General features: G+C 47.3%; 1 protein-coding gene across 1 annotated transcript in view; it reads right to left on the bottom strand.

The window, feature by feature from the left end:
* Positions 1 to 1,890: 1,890 nt before the first annotated feature.
* Aknad1 (AKNA domain containing 1) overlaps positions 1,891 to 12,725 on the bottom strand; it is a 34,432-nt gene continuing 23,597 nt past the window's right edge. Inside the window, exons 7-11 of the mRNA XM_057794237.1 lie at positions 9,746 to 9,868; positions 9,549 to 9,656; positions 5,860 to 5,938; positions 2,823 to 2,952; positions 1,891 to 2,025 (exon numbers count right to left, since the gene is read on the bottom strand). Coding sequence (XP_057650220.1) covers positions 1,891 to 2,025; positions 2,823 to 2,952; positions 5,860 to 5,938; positions 9,549 to 9,656; positions 9,746 to 9,868 — 575 coding nt within the window. The remainder of the gene's footprint in view (positions 2,026 to 2,822; positions 2,953 to 5,859; positions 5,939 to 9,548; positions 9,657 to 9,745; positions 9,869 to 12,725) is intronic.

Genomic DNA, 12,725 nt, shown 5'->3' with positions numbered 1-12,725 from the left:
AAGGGCTGCAGCCCATCGTGCAAGAGAATGGCGGGTCACGCTAATCACAGCCAAGAAGCAATGAGATGCCTGGGCGCTCCAAATCCTTGCTCCTGTTACTCAGCCAGATCCCAGCCCACCGGAAGTGCCATCCATCCATGGAGGTTCGTCCTGCCACAGTTAAACATCGCTGAAAATGCCTTCCTAAACCCGCCCAGGTGACTCTCAGCCTCATCTGATTTACACACCTCCCCACCACAGCTGACTCTCGTAGCCCTCCATCTCCTTCGTTCCCGTGTCTGCAGACCATGCCTCGTTACCTACTGTGGGAAAGGAAAATGTACTGTCTCCTCTGTTAAAGGATGCAAAGAAGTTTTACCTTCAATGAAATTTGTAGAGACACCATGTGGCACAAATCCCCGCCACTTTGATGTGTTCAAAGTTGCTTCCTAATCTCAAAACACTTTGCCTAGCACCCGCTTTCTTCTTTTGGGCTAGCCTTACACGTTGGTTTTCAGCTGAGCCCCCTTTGAGTTAAACATCAGTATGTGGGGGCTGAGCTCCGGCCGCTGAGCGTGGCCTTTGCCTTAGGAATACACGAGGAATGCGAGCCTGCTTCGCTGGTGGCTGTACAGCTTTCTGCAGAAGTACAGCTTGTTGTGTTGCCCAAGATGATGTGGTCATTCCCGAGACCCCGCGACTCCCAGTCATCATGCAGGACACCGAGTGACCCAGTGACCCTTCCTGTGTTTGGTAGCATGCTGTGAGCTGTCTGTGGATTTTCTAAAAGCTCTTAGCAGAGGAACTGCTGGTCAGGTAGGTGCTTTTTGGAATTTGGTAAACACAGCAATGACTGAACTTACTTTTTTTTTTTCAACTAAATGACAGTGTAAAACTGATATGCATTCAATTGAAGCTACTCCTTTCTTTTGTTTTGTTTCTTTGAGACAGGTTTTCTCTGTTTAGCTTTAGAACTTGTCCTGGAACTCACTCTGTAGACCAGGCTGGTTTCAAACTCAGAGATTCACCTGCCTCTGCCTCCCCAATGCTGGGATTAAAGGCGTGCGCCACCACTGCCTAGCTCTCTAATTTGAATTTTTTTAATACTTATTCTCTCTCTCTCTCTCTCTCTCTCTCTCTCTCTCTCTCTCTCTCTCTCTCTCTCTCTCTCTCTCTGTGTGTGTGTGTGTGTGTGTGTGTGTGTGTGTGTGTAGCATGCACAGGTCAGAAAACAACCTTCAGGAACTGGCTCCGTCCTTCCACCTTATGGGTCCCAGGGATCTAACTTCGAACTCCGATTGTCACATCTTGCAGCCAATGCCTTTTCCCACCGAGCCCTCTCACCAGCCCTCAAATGTGGATCTCCCCCCCAGGCCAATGATAAGACAGCACAGTACTCTCGGCTCCTGACAGCCAGTGGCAGCCCTCGAACTCGGAGTCAGCTGCGCAGTCACGAGAGACTATTTTATGTTAGGTCACTAAGCAATTATGTTCTGTAAGCAGGCTGCCATATTCCAAGCACTTCTTATTTAAAATCTTTTGACTTTACCGTGGGTTTGCCAGGATGCGAGCCGCTGTGAACTGAGGAATGGAGTCATGTTGCCTTACAGCAGCGGGTGACAGGGTCTGTTCCCCGTCTCGCTGACACAGTTTTATGAAGCGTTCCAGACTGATGGATAAAAGTACTTGTTTTATTGTCTTTATTGTGAATTAGGAAGAACGTAGATTTATTTTCACATAAATACCAGAGGGCTGTTTGGTTTTGTTCTGTTTCATTTAAGCACTTCGTGTGTCCATTTCTTATGGTGCTAGTGTCTTCTCTAGAAGACCATCCTCCTACACTGTGTCATAAGAAAAATACTTTGGAGAAGAATACCAAAAAATGTTAACCCTTGACTGCCTTGGCTGGCGCTAATAGTGGTTGAGTTGGTGCCTCCATCGCTGCGCTTTGGCGAGGTCTTCGGCAATGGATTTAATCATTTGGTCAGTGGTCTTTTTCAATATGGTTGCTGTCTTTAAAGCATGGTCCAAAGCCGAGTTTAATATCTACAGAGGGAAAGTCCACATATTTTTGTTATAAAAACTTACTAATGTCTCTGATAATTGGACTCACTCATTATTAAACATTCCGAGACAGACTTTTTGGAGCATTCCGTTTCCACACAGTTTATTTCTGTTTTGGAGAGTTTGGTCTCCTAGGAAACCAGTCTGGGATGGAATGTATTTGTCAAGGGAAGGGAGAGAAAAAAGATCAGCACGTGACTGATGAACGTGAATCAGAGGGTGAGGTCAGCAGCCTGCTGGCCTGTTCCTGCTGCAGAGAAAAAGAGGAGCTTAGGGACCAGCGAGGGGACTGAGGGTGGACACTCCTGGATACCACACATACGCATGGAGGGGACTGAGCGCGGACACTCCTGGATACCACACATGCGCATGAAAGTAATCCACGGGCTGGTGCTCCCAGACTGAACATAGGAAACACTGGCACCCCTAACCAGGATCTCTGGAGCAGACTGCCGCCTTCAAGCCTGGGCCCGGGAAATCCTGCCGCACCACCCACCAACCACTTTCTCCAGGAAGTTTCCTTTGGATCCAGTTTAGTCATAATGCAAACCAGGTGGCTGTCGAAGCCCTGTGTTTTTAGTTAGTGCTGAGCAAAAATTGTTTCTAGCAGAACATTTTCTGAAGGCCCATACTATAATAGCTTGAAAGCTAGGTGTTCTGTGCTTTTTTGGGGGGGTGGGGGGGGTTGGTTTTTTTCAAGACAGGGTTTCTCTGTAGCTTTGATGTTCTGTGCTTTTAAGACCATACGTCTGAACTACGAGGATTTTCTCCATCCTCACCTTAGATTCCGTTTCTTCCATGTTATTCCCATCACGTAAGGATTGGATTCCAGGAATCATGAGGAAGCGGAGGTGGGATGAGGGTGTTGCAGGGTCTGCGTTGCAGGTCAGGTAAATCTTGGTGTGTTTTCTAGAAGACAAGAGCACATTATCACCTGTGAATGGCACCACCCACATGTGCGCTCTCCCACAGTGAAGGTTTTGTGTGCACATGCGTGCACACGTAAGTGTGCCCATTGCCTCTGTGTGTGTGCACATGAGTGTGTGTGCTCGTGGGTGTGTGCCTGTGCGAGTGTGTCTGTGTATGCCTGCACATGCGTGTTTGTAGCACTTATGGTCGGAGGGGCCAACCACAGCTGAGCTTCAAGAAAAAGCAGTTGCTACAGCCAATGAGGCATGTCCTTTCAGAGCTGCTTTGTTGTTGTTGTTGTTGCTGTTTTGTCCAGAACAGAGAGCCAAGACTCCAAAGAGATTCTTCTCTTGTCATTCTTGTGGGGCCAACAGTCTGCCTTGCATAATCATAAAACAAAAACACACACACACACACACACAAAATTGCCAATACGATGCCTAGGCTTGAGTTCATTCCAGCACCAAGGACCGCGCCTGGCAAGGCAGCCAAAGCAGTGGGAAAATGAAAGCAGTGTCTCTTTAAGTCCGTAGGTCCCCACACTACCTGCTGTCCTCTGAGGAGCCATACTAAGTCTGCGCGTGAGGGATGTGGTGTCGGACCACTGGCGTGTTCAGGTTTTCTACTGCGTAGCTGAGGGGCCGTTCCCTTAGCCTATGTGAAGAGCAGCAGCCACAAATGCTTGCCCGTAGACAGGTCTGCTGTGGCATCTCCTGCATTTGTTCCTCTGCTAAGTCGTTTTTGGGGACGGACACTTGTGAGCGATATCATCTCCAGGAGATCGCTACAAATGCATGTTGCCCAGAGCCTCTTGGTCTCTCTGTCCCTGTTACTTTCACGTTTGTCTGTTCTGCAGTTCACTTAGCACCTTGGAGTCATGCCATCCTCCGGATGAGAGGCAGTCTGTGTCAGGGGCTCCTGCTAATTAAAAACACCGGGCAGAGGTGGCAGTATGGTATAGCGGGGACTGCAGGGGCTTTGGAGTCCTCCCCCCCACCCCATACGAATCACCCAGTGCCTTGAACAGGATTGACAGTATTGCTGAGTAGGCCACTTGTTTTAAGTCTTTTAAAATTCACTGATGACTTCATACATGTATGTAGCACATCTGTACACTGCATTCGGCTCACTCATACACGTATGTAGCACATCTGTACACTGCATTCGGCTCACAGTTACCCTTCCCTCCTATTCCCATCAGCTCCCTCCCGTCCGACCACCAAGTCCTCCTTCCACTTTAACTTTGTTTTATTTTGTTTTACTTAGAGACCCACTAAACTTTTCCTATCATTTCCATTTTATATCCAGGAAAGTGAAGGCTCAGGAAGGGTAAGAAACCTTTCCAAGGAAAAAGATAGGACATAAACCCAGTCCAAGAAGTCTCCAAAAGCTACATTCTTTTGTTGGTTCGGTTTTCTTTTTTAATGATTTATTTATTTTGTTTGTGTGTGTGTGCACGCATGTGCACAAGAGTGTTAGTGTATGTGTGTTCACAGAAGCCAGAAGAGGACCCTAGGGCTGGAGTCCCAGGCATTTCTGGGTCACCTGGTGTGGGTACTGGAAACCAAACTTCAATCCCTTGTTTTGGTGAGTTTTTTATTTTTGTTTTTTGGTTTTGTCTGTTTTTTTTGAGACAGTCTCATTACGTAGCCCTATCTGTCCTGGCACTTGCTCTGTAGCCCAGGCTTGTCTCAAACTCCCCCATGCCCTTGCCTTCCCCTGAGCAGTGATTACAGATGAGCCCCGCCATGTCTGACGTCAAATACTGTATTTTAAATAACTGTGCTTTTCTGAAGAGCAGGCTCAGGCTTGAGGTCGAGGCAAGGAGGCTGAATTGTTGCCTCTCTGCCCGCTGTTAATTCTGCTTTAAAGGGTTCCCAACCCCAGCTTCTCTCTCCATCCACCCAAGTCACGCTGCTGGGAACCGTGAACTCTCCTCTTGCTGCCTCCCTTGGCCTCTGCCTCTGGTTTCTGCTCCTCTAACCCAGTGCTCATTCCTCACTAGCGACAGCAACTGGTGTTGTTGGAGTTGTTTTGTTTTATGAGATGGTCTCCAGCTAGCCTGTAACTCCTTTTTCCCAGGTTAGCCAGAACCCCTCCCTAGGCCTTCTAAGTGCTGGGATTGCAGGCCACTCTACCCGACTACTCCAGGGGCCTTGTACAATTCTCCAAATTTTCCAGTTTTAAAAGCCCCTCCTTTTCCATTGTTCTGAAGACTCTTAAGAAGCCTGCCTCCACCTGCTTCATCTTGCCCCTGCCACCCCCTTCGGGCTCCTGACAGACACATGGCCTTTTCTCCTTCTTAAGTCTTCATCTAGAATGTTCTTCACGTCTCATCCTTATGTCCTCTGATAGTTCATTCATACTTTTCCTTTGAGCTCAGGTTCCCAAATCCCCAAATTCGGTCAGTAGTTCTGCGCATGTTCCTTTCTGGCCTGCAAACCTCCTCTCAAGGGCAGATACGGCTGTTGTCTCAGCCTCGGCACCAAGCACAGTGTCCTGCGTCTGACTGTTAAGTATTGACTGAATGAACATGTAGAAGACTGAAGTACCACCAGATAGGTGTAGGCTTGAACCCCAGTTCTACAGTGACAGTGTAGGACAGGCAATCTTGTCTAGGTAGTTAACGGCACAATGTATGCACCTGAATGATGGAACTCGAGTGTGTGTGCACGCACATGCATGCACGTGCATATGTATGTGTGCACGTATGTACACACACACGTGTGTGTGCGTGTGTGTGTCTAGAGTCTTTCTTTGCACCCCACACTGGCCTCAAACTCACCATGGAGCCCAGACTAGCCTTTGGCTTTGCTAAGCCTCCTTAGCATCTCAAGTTTAGAGATGTCGGACCCGAGCCACCACACCTCGCTCTGCTTTTGATATTAGTAATATTAAACTACTCACCCTGTGCTGGAATCACGCGCATCTTGAAAGGGTCCTGAATTTACTCGCTGGGAGCAGATCCATTTTGATGTTGAACAAGCTGAAAAATGTTAGCTGGGATTAAATTCAGAGTATCAAAGATGGCCTCCACAGATCTTTTGAGTTAGAGGTCAGCCTGGTATTCGCTGCCAGTTCCGGGGCAGCCAGAGACACAGTGAGAGCCTATCAAACACAAAAACAACCAGAAACCTCCAAATGGTGAGAATGGATCACTTCCTCTTCCTCAGCTTTGCAGTACGGATGAAATAGTTCCTAAAAATTTAACTACTATGTAAGGAACACAGAAAGCAGAATTTTCTTCCAAGAATTCTGAATTTATAAAACTCAATTTTACTTTTTAAATTTTTAAATAAAATGTATTGACTTATTTTGTGCAGGTGCATGCATGCCACTGTGCTCACGCAGAGGTCAGGGACAGTCAATCCTCACCACCATATGAATCCCTGGGATTGAACTCACATCAGCAGGCTTGGCAGCAGTCACCTTTACCAGCTGAGTCACCGTGCTGGCCCTATTTCTGGTTTGTGGATAGAGTCTCACTCTATCCCAGGCTGGCTTTGATCTCAGAACTCACGACAGGTCCTTTTGAGTGCTGGTGTTCCAGGTGTGAACCATGATGACCAACACGAAACTCTGACCTAAAACTCTAATGGAGCTCAGGAGACTGAGGCAGGAGGGTTGTCGCAAGCCTAAGGCCAGCCTGGGCTACAAAGTGAGACCCTGCCTCAAAACACTGAATTTATCTGTCTCTCTATCTATCCATCCGTCTGTCTGTCTATCCATTCATCCATTATTTTTTAGTAGTAATTAATTAGGGATTTTTATTCCTTGGGCGTCGTTCACTGTGTGAACTGGCATTGTTCCCAACTGTGAGCCAATATTTCATCTAATAACTGTAGGGAGGTACAGTTTCCAAAAGGTGAAACCCAAGTGAACTCTAGACTCTCCACCAACTTCAGTAGCGAAGGGTTTAGGAGTCAGAAACGAACCATTGTATTAGTAAGATAATTGCAGAAGAGAAACTAAATGATAAAGAGAAGCGTGGGAAGTCAATATGGAAACCAAGGAGACAGCCAGAAAGGGACAAGTCAGTGGGAAAAAGAAACCTGCACTGCCTATTACAATGATTGTATAAGATGCATTTCCGCCCCCACCCTAACCTGCTACAGTGTATATGAGATCCACTTCCGCACCCCAACCTGTTAGTGTGTATATGAGATCCACTTCCTTCCCCTAACCTGTTACAGTGTGTATATGAGATCCACTTCTGCCCCCACCCAACCTGTTACAGTGTATATGAGATGCATTTCCGCCCCCACCCTAACCTGTTACAGTGTGTATATGAGATGCATTTCCGCCCCCACCCTAACCTGCTACAGTGTATATGAGATGCACTTCTGCCCCCCAACCTGTTACAGTGTGTATATGAGATGCACTTCTGCCCCCCAAGCTGTTACAGTGTGTATATGAGATGCACTTCTGCCCCCCAAGCTGTTACAGTGTGTATATGAGATGCACTTCCGCCCCACCCCTAACCTGTTACAGTGTGTATATGAGATGCACTTCTGCCCCCCAACCTGTTACAGTGTGTATATGAGATGCACTTCTGCCCCCCAAGCTGTTACAGTGTGTATATGAGATGCACTTCCGCCCCACCCCTAACCTGTTACAGTGTGTATATGAGATGCACTTCCGCCCAACCCCTAACCTGTGTGTAATGAGATACACTTCCGCCCCACCCCTAACCTGTTACAGTGTGTATATGCATGCACTTCCGCCCCCACCTCACTTGGTTGCCAGTTGTGGGGATGTTTTAGGACCTGGAGGACTTTTAGGTGGTGGTAGAACTTGGCTGGAGGAAGTAGCTCACTGGAGGGTGGATGCTATGGATTGAGCATTGACTGGCTTCCAGCCAGGGCTCTGTTTTCTGACCACTAAAGCTGCCATTGGCGTCCTCCCACCCTCCCCACCATGCTTTCTCCACTGTGGCAATCTTTACCCCTTCAGCCCATAAGCCACAGCAAGCCTCCCTCAAGATGTTTCTGTCAGGAAGAACAGGACTGCTGTGAGAAAATCCCTCTCCCCCCACTTTCTCCTTCCTCTTCCTTCTTCCTCTTCATTCCTGTCTTAGTCACTGGTGTCTCATAGTGAAGCTCTACTCCCTTCCAGAGGGTCCACCTGACAAAGAAAATCAGCAGAGACTGTTCCTCAAACATGGAAAACAAGGTGGAGGCCCAAAGGCTTGTGTTTAGGCAGCTGGACCACCCAGTGCTGGGTTATGTGGACCACCCAGTGCTGGGTCATGAACACAGGTGCTTATGATGTCAGCCTCAATTGCTAGTCGTCTGTAAATGTAGCCTTAGAGTTTGCTGGAAACGAGATTTGAAATGAGCTCAGTGTTGCAGGATTCAGTTCTAGAGCAGTCTGCAGTTCGACAGAGGACCTCTCAGATGCAGCACCCGGCAGCCACTTCCTTCAGCTCCCTATACTGAGGGAAAGCTGCCCTCACGTGCTGTCTCCCACTGAGAGAGTTCAGCATCCCATTTCAGGGATTCTGTGGCTTTTCAGCACATGGATCAGAAGGAAAAGTCCAGGGCCGGGATGTTCAGTAGCAGAGCACTCGACTTACATGTGTGAAGCTAACAGGCTCCGGCCCCCACACCACAGAGGAGGAAGGAGAAAGGGGGCGAGGGGAACGTGGGGTGGGAGGAGGAGGGGAAGAGACAGAGGAGGAGAGCCCCAAAGACCAAGAAGACGGAGAAGAAATCCACTATGTGGTTCTGTAGGATCATAGTGACTCCCTTCGGAAGAATAAGTCCAATTGGAGGATTTGTCCATGGGGACGGCGGGAGAGGAGCTGATGGCTACGTCAGGTAAATGTCAGTCTTTGGTCTTGGGCGTCGGCAGTTGTGAGAAGAAGAGCCGTTCCGCCTGGTGCTTGCCTCAGAGAGAAAGCATCCTAAAGGCAAGGAGGGGCGAATGTGCCTCAGAGAAGCCATGGCTGGCTGCTGGAGCAGAACGAGATGCATCTTCTTCCTCGCTCCCTGTCCACACAGCATCTTCTGGCCTTGCTTTGGTACCTACTGTATTTGCCTTGAACTTTTTTTACTTGGCCAAGTCTCTTTCAGTTAGGAACTTCTTGGGAGTTGGGTGCTGGGCCTTACTCATCTTTATAAATAAATGTGGGGTTTCAATTGTTTTCCAAGATCGCAAATGTTTGCACTGGAAATGAACGATAGTATGTCTAAAGAGTATGGAACCTCTGGACACACTGAGTAGGTAGTGATAGTGGGGTCACTCATTGGGTCAGAATGTATGCTTGCTACTGACTTGACTGGGCACGCTAACTGCACAGCCCTCACCACCAGCATTTCCCAGTTCCCAGCCCCAGCTCAGCCTCTTGTCACCATCATACAGACCTGAATTTAGAGGTGTCAAGTAAGTGCAGGAGGCCTGGGAGACTCAGTTATTATTAACACATATAGGGTCATACAGTGATGTCACAGATAGCATCATACAAAGATGTCACAGGGTCATACAGAGATGTCACAGATAGGGTCATACAGAGACATCATGAATAGAGTCATACAGAGATGTCACAGATAGGGTCATATAGAAGATGTCACAGGGTCATACAGAGATGTACTTACAAGATGAAGGCATTTTATTGTCACGTAAGAAGTGTGACTGGGAAGCAGTACACCCTCCACTGTGGTGTAAATCATCTTGCCCTGGAGTGTTGTATCTGTAATGAAATTCTGAAAGGAGAAGGTTGAAAACGCAGCCCTTTGCCTGGGATGATGTCTGTCCCTGCCCACCTGCTCTGGGGTCCCCAAGTCTGTCTCACCTTTTGGTGGTTCTTCGTTTCTGACTCTCTGGGGGTTCCGATTCTTGCTTCCGCTGTCCTTACCTTTATTACACTGCAGTCTAGCGTCCGAATCAGGGCAGCAGCTGGGCCCTGGATCAGAACCTAAAAGGGTACGCAGAGCAGAGGTTTGTTGAGTATAGTCGTGAGGTGTGGATGTAAATGCTGATTGCACAGTGTGCCTCAGGCACCATAGGGTGCTTTCCTCAATGATGCTCCCAAGGGGGAGCTGCCAACCAAGGGACAACAGAGACCCAATATGAAAGTCCCCAGATACATCCAGATCATGTAGACACACAGGAAAGGTCTGATCCACTGTGGGAATTTGGTCTACTGGGTTACTGGATCCTCTTGTGTTTGTAGCTGGTTTGGGTTATTGAATCCTCTTATTTTTTCCAGATTTGCACACACCATACCCAAGTTCTTCATCTCAGATCCTCTTAGGGTCAGGACTTTTGTTCTGTCATTCAGGTGACTGCAAAGATAGTTCCCTCCTGTGTAATATTCATGAACTCGCATGAGGATCCATGAGGTCAGTTTGCCTAGCCTAAGGCATTAGGGATGGAGGGAATGTGGAGCTGGTGCTGAGCTAGAACCTGCTGGGCACACTGGGGCCTGTGGAGATGCCAGGGAAGGCCAGGTTCTTTAGAAGTGCATGCCCAGGGGCTGGAGAGATAACTCAGAGGTTAAGAGCACTGACTGGTCTTCCTGAAGTACTGAGTTCAATTCCCAGCAACCACATGGTTGTTCTCAACCATCTGTAATGAGATCTGGTGCCCTCTCTGGTATGGAGGTGTATAGGCAGTAGGAACATTGTATACACAATAAATAAATCTTTAAAAAGAAGAAGAAGAAGAAGAAGAAGAAGAAGAAGAAGAAGAAGAAGAAGAAGAAGAAGAAGAAGAAGAAGAAGAAGAAGAAGAAGAAGAAGAAGAAGAGGAAGAAGAAGAGGAAGAGGAGCAGGCCCAGGCAGGGGAGCCTGTAATCATAAGTCACAAACTAAAGACCTAGGGTAGAATCCTGGCTCTGCCGCTTATTAGCTGCGGTGACAGAAAATATCTGTATTAATTCTTTTCACTTGCCCTATCTATCTATATCTATCTATCTATCTATCTATCTATCTATCTATCTATCTATCTATCTATCTATCTATCTATCGAGGCAGGATCTCCCTACATAGTTGTGGCTGTCCTGGAGCTCACTCTGTAGACCAGGCTGGCCTCAAACTCACAGAGATCCACCTGCCTCTGCCTCCCCAGTGCTGGGATCAAAGGCGTGCGCCACCACACCTGGCCAATACTTGCTTTGAAAGGTGGCACTTGAGCTAGGGGGCATTTGCGTGGCATACACAGCGCACTACAGAGGGAAAGGAAGATCTTGGTCTGATTCTTTTCCTTCATTATGGGTTCATCACTAACAAAATAAAGCAGTAACAATGGACCAATAACACCTCTCTTTCTTAGGTCCCTTGCTCATAAGAAAGCAGGCTGTCATATCTCAGTGACAAGCACAATGGCCTATTGGAGGCTTCACTAAGTCTCCCTGTCAAGGAGCTTGTGAGTGGTCCACTCTGGCCCCTAATCAAGCCTTCAGGCAATCTCAGCCTTGACAAGCATCCTCCTAGGGGATGCTGGGCCTGAACCCTCCAGCTCACGTGCTCCCAATGCCAGACCCACAGAAACTGTCAGGTAACATGTTCACTGTTTTGAAGCACTAGGTTCTGGGATACATTGCTATAAAGTGGGATATAACTAATACACTGGCCCTTTGATGCAGAGGAGATAATCTCATTGAGCTGTATTTCCTTATCTGTAAAATAAAGTGCTCTTTACATTAAAATCAAAGACCCAAAGGGCTGGAGAGACTCAGCAGTTAAGAGCATTTACTGCTCCTGCAGAAGACCCAGGTTCAGTTCCCAGCACCCACATGGTAGCTCACAACCATCTGCTACTCCAGTTCCAGGGGATCTGATGCCCTCTTCTGGCTTCCACAGTGCTTGGGGCTTGGTGTGCGTATATCCATATAGTCAAACATGCATCACATAAAAACAAGCCAGGCATAGTGGCACACTCTTTTAATCCCAGCGCTTGGGGGCAGAGGTAGGTAGATCTCTGCCAGTGTGAGGCCAGTATGATCTAGATACCGAGTTCCTGACAAGCCACAGCTGTGTAGAGAGACCCTGCCTCAAATAAATAAATACATCTTTTTAAAAGGGGAATTACAAATAACTTGTGTTCATATGATTTTTACCTACTATATATGAGAACATAAACCATTTTGTATGCCATAAAAAAATTCTCCCCAAGGCAGGCATGGTTGGGAGGTAGAGGCAGAAGGATCAGGAGACCAAGGCCAATCTCAGCTATAGGAAGTTTGGGGCCAGCCTAGGCCACATGAGACCATGTTTCAAAAGACAAAAAGCCTCCCCAGTGAGAAATCACCGTAGACTATTTTGTCCCCCAGATAGACTTGCAAAGGTGTCTCGCTATGGAATGTGTAACACATTCCAGTACCGGATCATTCTTAGGCTAAATGAACAGTTCTAAGGATTTTTTAAAGTTTAAACTGAGACTTTACAAATACTTCACTGTTGTATTTGAAAATAACATGGCTGGGATGTGGGTCAGCAGCAGAGCTCTCGCTTAGCATGTATGAATCCCTGGGCACAACCCTCTATACCATCAATGATAGCAACAAGAAGAGGGCACAGGACCACCTGCCTGTCATCCTCACTGCCTAACTGACGCAGGAGTGTCCAGGAATTTGGGGACAGCGTAGGCAACACAGCAATACTTTGAAAAATAAATAAAAGTAACAAATTCATCTTTTATCAACAAAGAAATATATTTTAAGTAAAAATATTTTTTCTAAAAATGAAAGTCAAAGCTATTGAGAAGAGTGTCATTGTTTTATGCTTTGGTAACTATCTTTGGCTTTGGAGCTGGGAACTGGGTTCCAAGAC

The sequence above is a fragment of the Chionomys nivalis genome, chromosome 18, assembly GCF_950005125.1.
Source record: "Chionomys nivalis chromosome 18, mChiNiv1.1, whole genome shotgun sequence".
NCBI lineage: Eukaryota > Metazoa > Chordata > Mammalia > Rodentia > Cricetidae > Chionomys > Chionomys nivalis.
The sequence above is the reverse complement of the archived record's forward strand: the minus strand, read 5'-3'. Positions and strand labels throughout refer to the sequence as shown.